At 28.4% G+C, this 15931-nt stretch overlaps 1 protein-coding gene across 1 annotated transcript in view; it reads right to left on the minus strand.

The window, feature by feature from the left end:
* Positions 1 to 888: 888 nt before the first annotated feature.
* Positions 889 to 15931, minus strand: part of ChAT (Choline acetyltransferase) — a 54035-nt gene continuing 38992 nt past the window's right edge. The window contains exons 4-14 of the mRNA XM_088181814.1: positions 6969 to 7057; positions 6579 to 6773; positions 6132 to 6304; positions 5865 to 6057; positions 5613 to 5790; positions 5346 to 5548; positions 4722 to 4945; positions 4531 to 4653; positions 4297 to 4468; positions 3753 to 3956; positions 889 to 3361 (exon numbers count right to left, since the gene is read on the minus strand). Coding sequence (XP_088037940.1) covers positions 3152 to 3361; positions 3753 to 3956; positions 4297 to 4468; positions 4531 to 4653; positions 4722 to 4945; positions 5346 to 5548; positions 5613 to 5790; positions 5865 to 6057; positions 6132 to 6304; positions 6579 to 6773; positions 6969 to 7057 — 1964 coding nt within the window. The 3' untranslated portion in view covers positions 889 to 3151. The remainder of the gene's footprint in view (positions 3362 to 3752; positions 3957 to 4296; positions 4469 to 4530; positions 4654 to 4721; positions 4946 to 5345; positions 5549 to 5612; positions 5791 to 5864; positions 6058 to 6131; positions 6305 to 6578; positions 6774 to 6968; positions 7058 to 15931) is intronic.

Raw genomic sequence — 15931 nt, forward strand, 5'->3', positions numbered from 1 at the left:
TTTATAACTAACACATATTTATTCATAATATAATTGATATGCTGCTGCATCACTTTTCTGAAACATATTCCAGATATACATATAATATATAATATAATATCAATAAATAAAAAGTATTCGAAATTAAATAGTTTTACATATAATTTATATCATATGAATGGACGACAGTAAAATATTAAGTTCAGATTTAATCATGATTATTTTTTTATTAGACTAATATAAATCCATATATTTCCTTACAATAGTTACTAATAGATATTTGAATAACTCACATTTGATATGGTTAACATTGAAATACTACATTGTATACTTGTTTATAGATATACATATAAAAATTAAGCTTTGAGTATCTGGACTCTTTGGTAAAAACTTTGCTAGCATAAAGCATTGTTAAATACCTATTCATTTGTAAATTTTATTTATATATATATGTATATTTTAATTTGAATATATACTTATATTCGAATATAGTATGAATTTATAATTCAATACTTTAATAAACAATATTATACATATTTGAGTAAAACTATAATTTTTTACGGAACGGGTCCATTTAATTTTAATAGAAAAACTTTATTTTCAATGAAATCTCTCTGTAACGAATATCGAAATACGAATTTCCCAGTATAACGAATCTTCAATTTGTCCCCGAAAAACTTTAATACAAAATGTTTTCATTGTAACAAAGGCTGATCTCAGTATAACGAAATATTTTGCTCCGAATTTAAGAATAACGCTACAACTTTACACAAAACTTCTCCAAATGCAGTTCGTCATTGACTTGGCCTGTGCCGGATGTATTCACAAGCGACATTTAATGTGTTTCGCCGAGCCTCAAACTTTTTTTATAAAACATTTTTTAACAAATTTTATTGTGTTTATTACAATATCCTTAAAAATGGACAAAAAACAATCTGTCAAACTTGTAAGAGGCTATTTTGCTGCTGTAGTAATATGGTAATTAAAAATAAAATAAAAATATATCACCTTCCTTACATTCAATATAACGAAAAAAATATTCGACCCATTTCTGTAAACTAATATTTTACAAAATTTAATAATTTCATGCAAATATCATATAAATATATATATATTAAATAAATATGAATATAATTATCATATTACATATTATATAATAAAATTATTAATTTATTTATATTAAAATTGTTTTTTTTTCTTATTAATCTAATGATATGTTATGATATTCTTGATTCTTGATATGTATCATTTGATATGTATCGTTACAAGTTATCTCACATTAATAACCCTAAGTATATTTTTATTCTCTAATACATAATTGATAATATTTTCTTATACCAAAGACATAATATGATATGTTTAAATATATAAATAATAATACATTCATACATGAAATTGGTGTTTACTTTATAGTGGGGCAAAATAGTAAAACATTGAATCTTAAATAATATGATATTACAAATAATGTAATATTTTTGTATATTGATTCAAGGCTCTAAAATATGTGTATATAATACATTTTTTTATGAAATAAAAACATAAATTTCAATACATTCATTTAGTATATAAATATATTAATTGACGTAAACTGAGCTTTACATTTTTCTCTACTGACAAAAAATTTCATTCATGTCATTAAATATCAGATTTTTTTAATTTTAGCTAAATCTTTGACTGATGTTAAAGATTTGTAACAAAACCATTTACATCCAAAATAAATATTGGTTCAAAATGTTACATACTAAATTTTAATTCAATTGCCTTTTGAGTAAACATATACTATATGTATAAAATATATACAAAATAGCAATTAAATACAATATTGACTTGAGAGATTTTGCTATCTAGAGAAATATTTGTAAAATCTTTCTCTAATATGAAGCATTGATTGATTCATAATTACAACCTGCATCTCTTTTCTCAGATTGATCTAAAGAGTTTTACATTCCATGTAGTGATAAGTAGATTAAAATCAACCCTACTCTGTGCAGCCATTTGTGAAAGTGTCATACACATTACAATTATATTAGAACCATTTTAGTAGTTAATAAAGTTTAACTTGATTTTTTTATGTAATAGACTCTTTAAGTATGTGCACTTCGTGCCTCATGATAACTTGACAATATAATTATTGTTTTAAAAGCATAGATATATCAACAATGTTAACAATTTAGGCTTTTCACTTTGCAAGTTGCTGGTATATATAAAATTATATCAATAGTTCATTCAAAATTTATAATGATATAATATATAGACATAAATAACAATTCTTATCTATAATATTTGTATACACAACAGTACTACATAGAGAGTTCTAATAGACTTTCACATGCACTATATGAAAAAAATGATTTTTTAAATCATTTATATAATAATTGTATACATATTAATACGTGCGACGTCTATAATCATCATTAATCTTATCCATATTTAATGCAAAAATATGGAACATTTATATGACTTGTCTTTTAAAATCAGACAAATTTTACAATCAATTTCAGATATACTTCAAAAACAGACTTGTCACAAGTTAATTTATAGTAGAACATTACAAAGAAATGCTAGCAATCAAGAATCATCGTTTTGTCTCATGAACTGCTACTATTTTATAGAGTTTATTTATTCAGATTGCGCCACTGGCTGTTATTGCGATTGTTTTTGTTAAAATAAGGCAAGTTCAGTAAAGTATTTTCATTATCAGATATTTAAATAATTATCATTTTAGAATACTATTTCATGATTTTTAAATCATTAAATCTAATATAGGTATATAAGGTAGATTTCTTTACTTGAAACTTTTAGGAGTTACATCTGATATTAGTTCTAAACGTCACACATATAATTGATCATCTTCGTAAAGAGTACTTTTATAGCATTTAATGCAATAAATATTTATAACACTCAACGTACAATAAACATATTAAATATATATAATATAAAGAGCGTTTTAAGTTACATTATAGCAGATTGTAACAATTCATTTTTTATAAATCTAATATAGATATGTATTCAACAGTCATAGAACGATTTCATCGTTTTTTTATATAAGCATTCCATAAGCAACGTTTTGATATGTATGTATATATATAGAATTTCTTATACATGTATAATAAATAAATAGTTTACTATAGTAAAAGTCACTATAGCCGTTAATAAATGTAATGTAAATAATCTACTCTTTCTTGTTCGAGTCGAATAGTGAACGCATCATATTGAGGGCTTCTTCTAATGATTGGGCAAACTTGCCAGTGTCAGTGTCGATTGAGGAGTGAAACGACGATAAGCAGAATATTATAGCATCTGGCTGTGGATTATAACTTGCACCGTAGCCATCGGGGACAACAGGCCCATAACCCATGAAGCTATCCGTTGAACATGCCACCTAATATTCATAAACATAAATAAATTGTATACTTTACAGTAATAAAGCAGTTATAATAATGAGATAGCAATTAATGCATACTTAAAATTTTCGATCCAAATTAAAATGGAAAACGTAACCAAGGAAACAAAATATGTTTTAAGGATGAATGGCATATGAAAGTGCATCTGAAAAATCAATACAAAACAATAATAAGAAAAAATGTATTGCAAACATGAAACTATACATTTGTAGAATGTATAAATTATATTTGCAATAAAGAAGAATCTCTGGCACCATCCAATATGTACCAGTGTATTATTAGCATAATTTTATCAATACAATATGAGATAAAATACATATTTTTATGACAAATGAACTTATTATCTATATAATTAAAGCAATCATTCACCTGACTTGTGGACAATTTGAAGCAAATGGAGGTCTTGTAAGTATCATCATTGAACAAATCCGGTAATTTACCATTGTATATTTCTCTTGCTGTTTCTCTCAGACCGAGCATATGATTATCAATACCGTGCCCAAGTATATTATGCACCATAGTATCAGTTTGCTTTTTAACTGCTAATTCAAACAGTTCCATTTTCTTTTGTTCCTAAATAACAAAAATAATTTTTAGAGTGTGAGTCCATAGGTTAAACATAAAATGTGTTTTATCGCTGATGCTCTTTAATTTGTACTCTTTGGTAAAAAAAGCTTTAATAACATTTAATACACGGACAATCATGAATTTGTGTTTATTTGTAGTATGGTATATTACAGCATGATTTGCGAAATGATGGACTGGTATAAGTCAAAACCAATTTTTAGAGTTTATTATAATTCAGTTGAATTATATCAGTCCAACATTTCACAGATCATACTATAATATCCCATACTATAAATAAACACAAAATCATACACAAACCTAATATTTCCAAATCAATAACACTTACTGAGTATATACTAAACGATACTTTTCTAGCAGGTAGAGGATCTTTATCTGCACACATAGCTTCTGCCCAACGTTGAGCTTCCACACTAGCCGATCTTATATTATCAACCCGTCCTTGTAAATATCTTCTCACAGACGCCGACTCATACGTAGATACCAAATGACCGTATTGGCTGTTAATATAAAGATATCAAGTACAAGAAAAGTATTAATAGTATATAACATATTAACATACCTGTAATAAGCCAATTGTAACGCAAGCTGAATGAAGACATCGGGACTGCAACGGCATGATTTTATAAAGTCTTTGCCGTAAGCTTTGTAACGATAGACATAAAGATCAAGATCTTCGACCAATCTAAAATAATGATTTATTTTAACAATTTTATGATTGTACTATAGTTTATAGCAATGTTGATATATTACCTGTCTACGGCGTGACTTATTTCCTTTATCACTTTTTGTATCGGTAGCGTTACGTTCCATTGTAATCTTTCAGGTGGTGGAAGATGGGCAGGTGTTGCTCTTGGTGAAGGAGGATCTTGACTGGCTTTCTTTATTATTTCTTCTACGAGACGAACGACAGCTACACCTTCAGCTGGAGAATGCTCATAGCACAGTCCGCACATTCCATCATTTGATATAATCAACTAAAAAATAATAATTCTTTTAAATCATAATTACATGGACGCTTGTAACTATGATTTAAAAGTTGTAAAAATGTTTTTTCTTAGTTGCAACTGTTTCAGGTTCTTGATGATGTCGCCTTATACTATATGCTAGACTATAAACTAAAAAATATATATATTTTAGGCCAAGTTTTTAAAGATCATGTCTAATTCGCAATGACGTTATATTAAAATTTTATTTAATATATAACTTATTAAACTAAGCAATAGATTTGCATGTAGAATATGTCACAGTTAACGATGGTGTCGTGGTGGAGTGCCATCAGTTGTCTAACATTACAACCATATGATAAGATGTTGGCTAACTGTATTTTGAAACTTAAATTAATTATTCTCTAGATATATATATACATATATATACCTGTACGGTTTTATCAAACCAACGGTTTGGTGTATTGAGTCCGCTGCCTCCGCCGTGCAAAGCGTGATGTAACATACTAGTATCGTCTCTACCCTCACGACTACCAACCAAGTTTCTAGTCCAAACGTGAGACAATGGTTCATCCAAGCAGATGATACATAAAGATCCAGCTATGAGTTCAAGGTTTCTTCTATTCGAATCATCTGAAAGACAGAAAAATGTATATGTATATTAAACAACGTACCAAAATCAATTCTATTAACTCACCTTCACATAATATTTCTCTTGCTTTAGCCCACATATCTCTATTTCCAGCTGTTAAGATACCGACTGGAGGCATTGAGGGTAATCCCGGCGCTTCGCTGAGTACGGCCACCATTTGCTCGGTCAATTCTTGCTCGTTGAGTCTTCCACGGTCAGTGGCTTTCACAGCAACACAGTAAAACTAAAACATTATAATTAAAATTATCTCTACTCTTAATATAAATTATAAATAATAATATAAAAACATATATTCACTTGATTTCTACACGCGACTATTATGTGTTCATCTTTACTTTCAGCGTTTTCCACCGATACTTGCGGAATGGTATGCAATTTATCTTGACCGACGCCCGGCTCACGACATGATGTTAGGAGTCTATAGAACTGAGCCATACACAAAGGTTGTCCTTTTTCCCTAGACGTACATTTTTCAACTTGCAGCTCTCCTCTAATTTATAATATAATTGCTATAAGCATCAACATACTATATTTACATAACTTGTATTGTTAAATATAGATTACCTATCCAACATTTCTTTGTGCTCTATGATGCCGTCGACTAGCTTGGCGGCAAACTTTGCAACGTCGTGCATAGTTAAAAACTTCTTCGGTGGAAATACCATACCAGGATTGGAGTTCACCAGCAAAGGTAATCTTACGTTCATGTACATATCGTTGAACCAATATTCATAAGCCTGTGAGATTAAAAATCATTGTAATACATTCAAAGTCAATGAGAGTAATAGCAGCATTTTTATAATTTACCGTTTTAACAACTCTCCTGAATTTATTTTACACACTAGTATTGAGTCCATTGAAATATTAATAGAGAGTACTAATTAAGTTAATGAAAGTATTACTCCGGAATGCTGTTCCGGTTTAATAAAACTGAGCCATTGTACTTTGATAAAATATTTTATGAAGATTTCTATATTTACTTTTTTATTTATGTATATAAAGTAATCTTACCCAATTGTCGTATTTTTCTCTCCGTTGCTCCAATAAAGTTTGAAGCTTTGGTCCAGGTCCATTTGGCAAGCCAAACGATCTCACCAGATTCTTGGCCGTTGACAATTGGCTTGCCATAACTATCGGCTCCAAAACTTCGAGATACCTTCCCAAAGTTTGTTCCAAAGGTGGCAGCGGTAACTTTGGCAGTTCGTTCTGAATGAATGTATTTCTATTATGGGGCAGGTGTTCAAATACGTACAACTTTATAAGTTTAAGAGAACGTCTGGGAATATATTGCTAGAAACTCGTGTACTTTAAATTGAATTTATAAGTTGTACGATTTATATTTTATTCTGTTTTCAATGTAAGCAAAGAACTTTTTATATAAAAATATTATTTAATACGTACGGTGTTAATTGTATCATTATCCTTTATCAATGATCCTTCTCCGGTGTTCAGCCATTTCTTTTGTAGAGATAATAAGGACTCCTTCCATCCTTAAAAGATATAATTAAAAAATATATATAAGATATGTAATATATACATATATATTTATATTTACTAGTTTTTAAAATTAAATTTATTAAAAATTATAGCCAAATCAATTTTTTTAACTTTATTTACTTCTTTGCTACTTGTGTTTTTTTATTTATAAAACAATTTTAAAATAATTATTGTCGAATATTAAATTAATAAATAGTACAAAATTTGTTCCATAGATGTCATACAATAAATAAAAATTAAATTATTTGTATAATACAATAAAAGTTATTATAAAAAAAAAAGATTAATTCTATATAATTATAAAAGTCTTTTTCATATTATAAATTAATAAATGAAATCATTGTTGACAAATTATATAATTAATTATAAAAGTCGCCAACAGATGTCCTTAACTCATTTAAACATTAGTTTTCTAATCGAGCTTTTTTGTTGTTTTTTCATCTGTCAGCATATGTAATTTGGTTATCCAAAGATAAAATCAATTAGAATATTCTACTCGTGACATTGCAACAAAAAATTGTTCATGAGAAAGGCATTCTTCTCTCAAGAAATCTCACATTCATTGACTGTGTGAAGGCAATGCGACTTTGGGAATTGGCGCAATTTAAAGCAAAAGATCAGATCGGCAAGAATTATTGAGATTATTTAGATAAGCACATAATAGACTTTAAAATTACACAATTTACCTGTTCATCTTTTTTTTGTTTTTTTATTTTATTTTTTATTTTATTTGATCAGAGTTATAAATCGAACTTCATCCAAAATTTGTAATGAAAATACTAAATATTAATAAATATTATTTTCGTAAAAATAGCATACAAAATCCAGTTTTTAATTTTATTTTTGAATTATTATTCATAATTATGAATAATGATTAAATGGATAGCTCTAGAACTGACTGTGTTAACGCATATATGGTATGATAGCCGTATATTTTTGGGGTATAATTTTTTTTAATAATAAATCTAGTCGAAGCAGTAGCCTAAACTTTAGAATCCAGAGTTAAGTTTTGACTGATTTTTGTCAATCAAGAATATTGATATACATTTTAGCCAGGGAAGTATATTTGTGGTAGATTAGTTTGTTTTCTTATTCAAGTAAAGTAAACATAACTTCAATGATTTTATCAAAATTTTCTGTTACCAGCCATTTGTTAAACCATTTATGAATGGAATTATAAATATTTACAAATGAAGGTTAAAAAAATATTTCTTAGTTAAAGAAATATTATCTTGAAATAAAAATATATGTATATATTTATTCTCAATGCCTCCACGTGTTCGATGCCATCACAAACAACCAGTAACGGGTTTTCAAACACATAATTTTCATTATTTTATCTTTTATATGTTTTTAGAACGTAATTTAAATAATTATCCAATAGCTTACCTACATAATATTATTATACAAAGTTACGATGACCTAGAACTTCGCAGCATTTTTTTTGTAAAAAATCATATCACTAGAGATTCGCTAATTGTTAGTGGGACATTAACTATAATGTCAAGATTTAGCAGCATCAGAACATTTCTCTAAATATAACAAATATCTTGTTGTGCGTAAAAAGTATATGTATTTTTTATTTCTTTATTTAGAATTTCTCTCTCAAAATGGTTAAAATCTCGTGAGACCTTAATGCTAAAATGTATGTTCTTATGCATCTACGATTTAGTCTAGACCTTGCTCCTCCTAAATATTAAAAAAAAAACACTTTTAAGTGTTAATTTTTATGTTAATGATTTTGTGTCTCCAACGTCATATTTTTCCGATTGAATTTTTTAAAATCATCTTTGACATTTATGAATATCTAATGAATCACCTACGACTTCACAAATGTTTTTAGGCAGTATTTTTCTTAGAAATTCATATAAAATGCAATTTTGAATAAATTGTTTATTAAAAACTCGTATATTTTGGGGTCAATTATTTTTAAATATCAGATTATGAGTCTAGATATTTACTAACACATATATACCGAAAAATGTACTTAGGTTTCAACGACCAAATCATGACTGACTTTTGAAACTGTAATTTAAAAAAACGATAGTCATTTTGGAATAGCTTATTATAATCATTATTAATCTGTTTTACTACTATTATAACGTTTCTATATTTTACAATATTAATATCATTAGGTATATAAATCAATTGCCAGACTAAAAAAATACGAACCACTACCGTTATACATTCCACCACTTTGATCTTCCGATTGAGTGAGCTCAAACGTACCATAAAATGTACTGGAAACTATAGCCGTCGGTTGGTTCCGGTTTCGAAGGACAATAATGGATTTAATGTATCGAAAGCAGGAATGTCACAGCTAAATAAAATCCAACCATTCGTGCACTGAATTATTATTTTTCATTAACGTTATTTAAAGTTGTTAAACTTTTCGCTTACTAAAAAATATATCTAGTCGAAATTGCAATATAGCTTTTTTGCTAGTTCGCAAAACTTATCCAATTTAACGATTATCGTTGTTCTGAAGAAATACGTCCAGACGTCATAATGATCCTTCGTTTTATTGCTGGACTGGGATAGTAATGCGCCTTTTGCGTGTCGGAGGTCTATTATAGCCCTTAGGTTTTAGTGAGCCATTTCTTTTCCAAAAAAATAACGATTTTATGCTGATGTGTAATATTTAAGAATTTTTTAACGTTTAAAAAATTTAGTTCATATTACAATATATATTTTAATCATAATTCTCTGAATTGATTTTTAAAAAAACCTCTTTTAATCATTACATTATTTTTGATTGAAAAAATATTCGTAAATCTCAATTTTAGTGTAATAGTTTTTATTAGTAGTGTTTGAAATGGTTTTTATTTTTTAATTATATTATTAATTCATGGAAAGTCAGCATTTTAAAATCCATTTTTAATTTTTTTTTTTGTGAATCTTCTGTTACAATGTGACAGGCGTTAGCCCAATGCGTAAGTTATGAAATATCATACTGAATAAATCAAAGTTCTATTTTTTAATAATTAATAACAATAAGCTCAAAAGCTCACTATCAAAATATGTGACCATGCACGATTTAATTTTAATTATTAATCTCTAAATTTCTTCTCGAAATTAAGACGGCACGATTTTATTGCTTTTGATCTGGACTGGAAATTCACTATATGGCAACACTGAGCAGCAAAAAAACACGACTAATTATCAAGTAAATATTATGAGTATTTATTTTTAATAATTTTTAATGTCTAATTAAAATATTTTGCATAAAATATTTTAATTAGACATTAAGGGTTAATTCATACCTATTATTATTTATTTAAGAAATTATATTATTAAGGTAAAAAAATCTATAAAATGCCATTTTTGGTATTTGGTATTATAATAATACATAATATTTATTATTGATGAACAGACTACTGAGTGAACGTTTAAGAAAACAAACTTTAATAGGATAATTGATGATTTAGTATAATGACGCGATTAGTCGAAGGACCAGAAAGGATCGATTTACTTTGATTGATTACAGAGAATTTTGGGCTCCCGTATTTATACCTCAATCGTTAAGAAAATTGTCAATAACAACCCTTGCTACTTTACATTTTTCATTTTTAAACAAGATAAAGATAAAAAACCTGTTTGAATAATTGAAAAAAAAAACAGATTTAAGTTCGCCGACAGATAAATTTTATGGCGTACCCCTGTGGAAAGTACCCACACATTCTTTCAATTAAATATCTGATTATTAATGTATTTATTAGATTTCGAAAGCTAATATATTGCCAATTAAAGTAGTAAACATGTTTTACTATTAAAATGACCTCTATTAAAAACTTTTTTCAAACATCTGGCATGTCCCGTCATTTTTATGCAGCGGTTGTAATACGTTTAAAAATATTCATTCAAATTAAATATTTTAACATAAAAAAGTTTTGTAACCCTAGGGGTGTGATTTCGTAACCAGTGAGAGTTTTATTACATTATATTTACATATGTTACAGACGATAAATGACGGATGTTTTGTCCGAGCGGTGAAGGAGAAGCTGGTTGAGTAAGAATGTCGGTGGACGATTGAGTTCTGATTGGTATGGCAGCGACAATATATTCTACGAGCGGTGGTGGAGAAGCTGGCGGCGGGATGTGTGCATCCATGGCGGGCGTCTGCTGGTCTCTTCGAGTGTCCGCAAGTAGCTATTTGTGACTAATGTATCCAGGCAAAGCTTGCTGACCAATTATATTCATGCAGCGATCATCCAGTCAATATATGTACTCGTTTCTTAGAACAGCGAAAAAAGAATACGCCTTTAGAAGGCGACATTTGCTTGATGGGCATTATCCAAGGTCGTATTGCATTGCAACGGGAATATTTTGGATCCGGTGATATTTGACGGAGAATATCTACAGAAAGAACACTTGCGTGTTATTTGATTTTTTCTGGTCGTAACGAGGGTTTTTGTGTGTGGTCCTGTTCTTAACGCTATTATATTGTTTCCTTGTAGATGGATGATCATTTTGATCAAAGAAAATTAACTTGAGTTTTGAGAATAAGACCCTTTCAAACGTGGGCATCTGTGTGTGATCGCCACAAAAGGCTCTAAGAAAATATTTGAAAAATCAGCAAGTTTCTGAAAATTAATGATGACTGTTGAAAAAAATAGGTATATAATCCTAATTTACATATTTTTTAGGCTTACTTCTATGCTTAATCTAAATATTTTTTTAGGCTATATATTTTTACTTTTTGAATATTTCTCTTACATCATATCCTATCGCCATTCACATACTTTTTATCGATTAAATGTACCAAAATTATATGATACATAAAGCAACATTTGTAGCAAATTAATATTTTTCAGTAATCCTATTTTAGAATATAATTAAAATTGTTTCGTAACGTAAAATAAAGCGGCTCGTCTGAAAAAGGAGCGTCTGATATTTTAAGCTTGCGTAGAATTATATCGACGTTGGATTTTCATGGCTGAAAGCTCGTTTGTCGGAGCTTTTTGCGCCGAAACGCCATAAAAGGGGCGAAAAGCCCTCGACCATTGAAAAAATACCCTATTCGAGGGAGCAGCTGAACGTTGGCGAGTTTTTTTGCTTTCGAATAAAATGAAAGAGCCCGTCTTGACTCTACACACGTCTTTCTTTGTCTTTCGCTTGTATCATAATTAAATTATGCTAGGTCGTTATGTGGCTTTTGAAACATTAACGTTGCCTTTCTATATCCAGACGGGAGATTTTGCTATATTAGCTAAGATAAAAGTAACACAAAAGCTTGCGTTAGTATTATTTCAACTTTAGCTTTGCCATAAAGACATAAAAAAAACATAAAGCTCATACAATCTTTCTCCTGGGAGACGAATTGACGTCTCTCGTTCGAGAAATTTATTTTACAGAAAATAAACTTCCCAACGCTGAATGTTTGAGGCGTTACAACATATTTGTAACCACTTAATTATAAAAGACGTTATTAAACGTCTTCCAATATTTGTGCATAATTAAAATAATCCCACACAAAAAACCGACATATTTTATCATATAATGCTGAATATATGTATGTATTTTTTTATGATCTAGCAATAGTGTAACGCCCGTTGAATAATCAACGCTATAAACCGGTTTATATTAATATTCGTTTAAATGTATTTACTCATATATACATTTTTTTTATTTAATAAAATTTTTATGATTTATTAGGATATACTATACAATATTCGATTAATTTAAAGTTAAGTTTGCGGTATAGATTATAATTTTTAATATGGTTTTATATCAAAGAAAACTTTATTATTATTCTTGAAAATCTTGTAGAAGTAATAATCTCCTCTGCATGACATTTATACGGCTTCTTTTTATCAGAGCACTGCATATAATATTCTGATCTCCCTATAATTCTCGAATCTTACCCTCTGTGCTGCTTTAGTACAGTTTCCCCAACTTAGATTTAATATGGAAATATAATTTGGCTGTAACACAGCGGGTGATTTCTATATTAACCATCGTTCCAAACAAAGGGATCTCGCTTTAAGATATTGGATATTAAGCGTTAGCACATTATTTGTTTACAATTATTTGTATTTATATGTATGTATATATATAATATAATCTATGAAACTAAATCGAAAATGAAACATTGAAACTTAATTAAAACACTATTGTATATATTTAGAATACCTTTTCATAACAGACACAAGTTTAATTAAAGCTACTGTGTCCCAAACAGTATACATATTTAACAAATAACTATTATAAATCAAATATATGTATGCGATATTTCTGAATGAGCCAAAGTCAAACTGGTCCCCCAAGAGATACGTGTTCAACTCACGAGCTTGTCGAAATTTATTTCTCGCATTCTTCTCACTCGATTCGATTTAAATTTGATTCGAAACGCCTCGTCTGAACGTGTAGACAGGCGCATCCTGTATATAAATTCGCACACATGTAAAATCAATCGTAATTGAATTTTAAGAGTCGCAGTTATTGCGAATTAGGGGACTTGACGAGCTAACTCGAAAGAGGAAATTGTGATTTTCGACGCTTTGAAATTTTATTTGTATTCTTTGATGTACCCAGGTGCAAGAAAAGACCTTGGAATAAATTTTAGTACATCTGCTTTTATACGCCTTGCACAGATATTGAGTAGAATAACAAGTTTGTTTGAATAATGAATCGATTTTATATCAAGGCTTTCAATCTATCAAAGCAACCACCCCTTTAGTAGTGTTCTAGCCGTGTCTAATATTATAACTAGAGCTTTTTATGTGTTTTCAATTAAGTAGAAATTTTAATTAAATTTTTTTTTATGTATGTATATAAAAAATATAGCATTTGAAATGTCAACGACAGATTTTTGTATATGTACATATCATATTTATACATATATCTATATGCATTATGATTATGTTATGTAATAAGTATAGTGGCGAGCCTTTGATGGACCTTACGTATTTTGTAAACAGAGTTCTCAGAGGGAGCTCGACTTTCTTGTAATTAAATTAATTAGTTTCTCTTTGAGTTGTGTTAACCCGAAGCGTGTGTTATATTATTGTATATATGCAAGTTTTATATTACAATAGCATAATTAGATAGACGTAACAAAACATATTTCTTTATTAATATTATAATTTAAAAAAAATATATTCGTTAAATTTGCTATTGAACAGTCACTCAAACCAACGTCTATTAATTTTACCTTCAGGATATAATTAATTTTAACAATAGCCTTTCCAACTGTCAACTGCAGTAAACCGACTAAATAATAATGACTATTAAAAACATGAAAATTTATACATTATTTTACTTTTTAATTAATTAACTGTGCATATCTAATCATTACAGTAATATATATATAAGATAATATTCAACTGTCATTTATTATGTGGTATAATAGCAGTTACAGCTATACTGAATTTGTAGCAATAATCAATGCAAATGTATGTTCATATAATCACTAAAATCTGCAAATTTAGGTTTTAATTGTTTACCAAGTAGTTAAATTTTCAATAACATTCTATAAATTCTAATCTAAATCTAACACTGTATAAATATTTGTATGAATACAATTTATAGATTAATTTAAGTGCTATTGAAACACATAAAAATCTCTTATACCATGAAGGTATGCAAGATACGAACCGGGAGAAGTTAGACCCCATTTTCATTTTTTTATTATGTTAATACTGCCAAAGTTAACGATAATGTGTCGGGTATGTTTAGCTTCGTTATGCGGAGCGTGTGTCACTTTAATAATGTATTGGTGATTCGCTTTCTGTACGATACGTTAATTCGTAGCGTCCTCGAATATAGCTCTATTGTCTAGAATCCGAGTAAAGAGCAGTACCACTTAGTGCATTTTTACTAAGAGCACTGAGATACAATTCATTGCACTCATAGTCGCGTGAGGTCAACGAGAATGTTTTTCAAATTAAAATCAAAAACATATCGCCTTTATTTTTGTAATGGAACATTGAAGATCGTGCCATTAAAGAGTATTCATAAGTAAATTGACAATAGATTTGGGGTCTAGCTGTCCCCCTGTTCGCGTAGCGGGTTTTTAACATTTTTTACATCTTGATAATTTACACAAAAAATCAATCAATGTGTTATTTTGAAGTTATCACTATATAATATATACCTTTATTGTCACATAAAATTAAAAGCGATTTATCCAGTAATGTGTTATATTAATAAATCTATAAAGAATGAAAAATCATTTCTTTTAGTAGGGTATTTATTTTATTCAATCGATTGAATCATTTCTTTATACAATTATATTTAGCGTACATAATGCCTAATTAAATGAATTTAAATCAATTTATAATAATGACCCAGATGGCCATATCTGGAACTCATAATAATATCCTTGAATTTGTGATAAGGTATAATAAAAAAAAAATAGATAAATTTCCATAGAAATACAGCCAATATTTTTATTTATTCCTGTGTCGGAACATCCGTTATATACTTTAGTTTTCCTTGAATAACATTATATTTCACAGATTTAGAGTAGGGTGTCCTGGATTCGGCAAAGTTGTCCCGCATTAATAATTGTCCGAAAAATTCCAAAATGTTTCGGATTTGTCTTGGATTTATATTGAATGTATTGTTTTATTATATTTATGCTAAACTTCGTATTTTACTATAAAGTTGGTTAAAAACAATTGGATTCTCTTATAGGTTCTGATATTTTTATTAGACACGTATAAATTGTGCCAAGTTACCAAATTCTGTAAAAAGGTCATATTTTTTTATTATTACTATTGTCAAGTTACAAAATACCTTTTTAAATACAAATAGTATTTGTCTCAGAACTCTATTCTTTAACCCTTAAACGCGGCGAAAATCGTAAAATGTTTAAAAGGCTAATTATTCAATTTTATGCTTCGCCATTAATTATATAATTAAGA

Source organism: Plectrocnemia conspersa, unplaced genomic scaffold (assembly GCF_051122295.1).
Source record: "Plectrocnemia conspersa isolate PC_06_02 unplaced genomic scaffold, ASM5112229v1 ptg000001l, whole genome shotgun sequence".
Classification (NCBI taxonomy): domain Eukaryota; kingdom Metazoa; phylum Arthropoda; class Insecta; order Trichoptera; family Polycentropodidae; genus Plectrocnemia; species Plectrocnemia conspersa.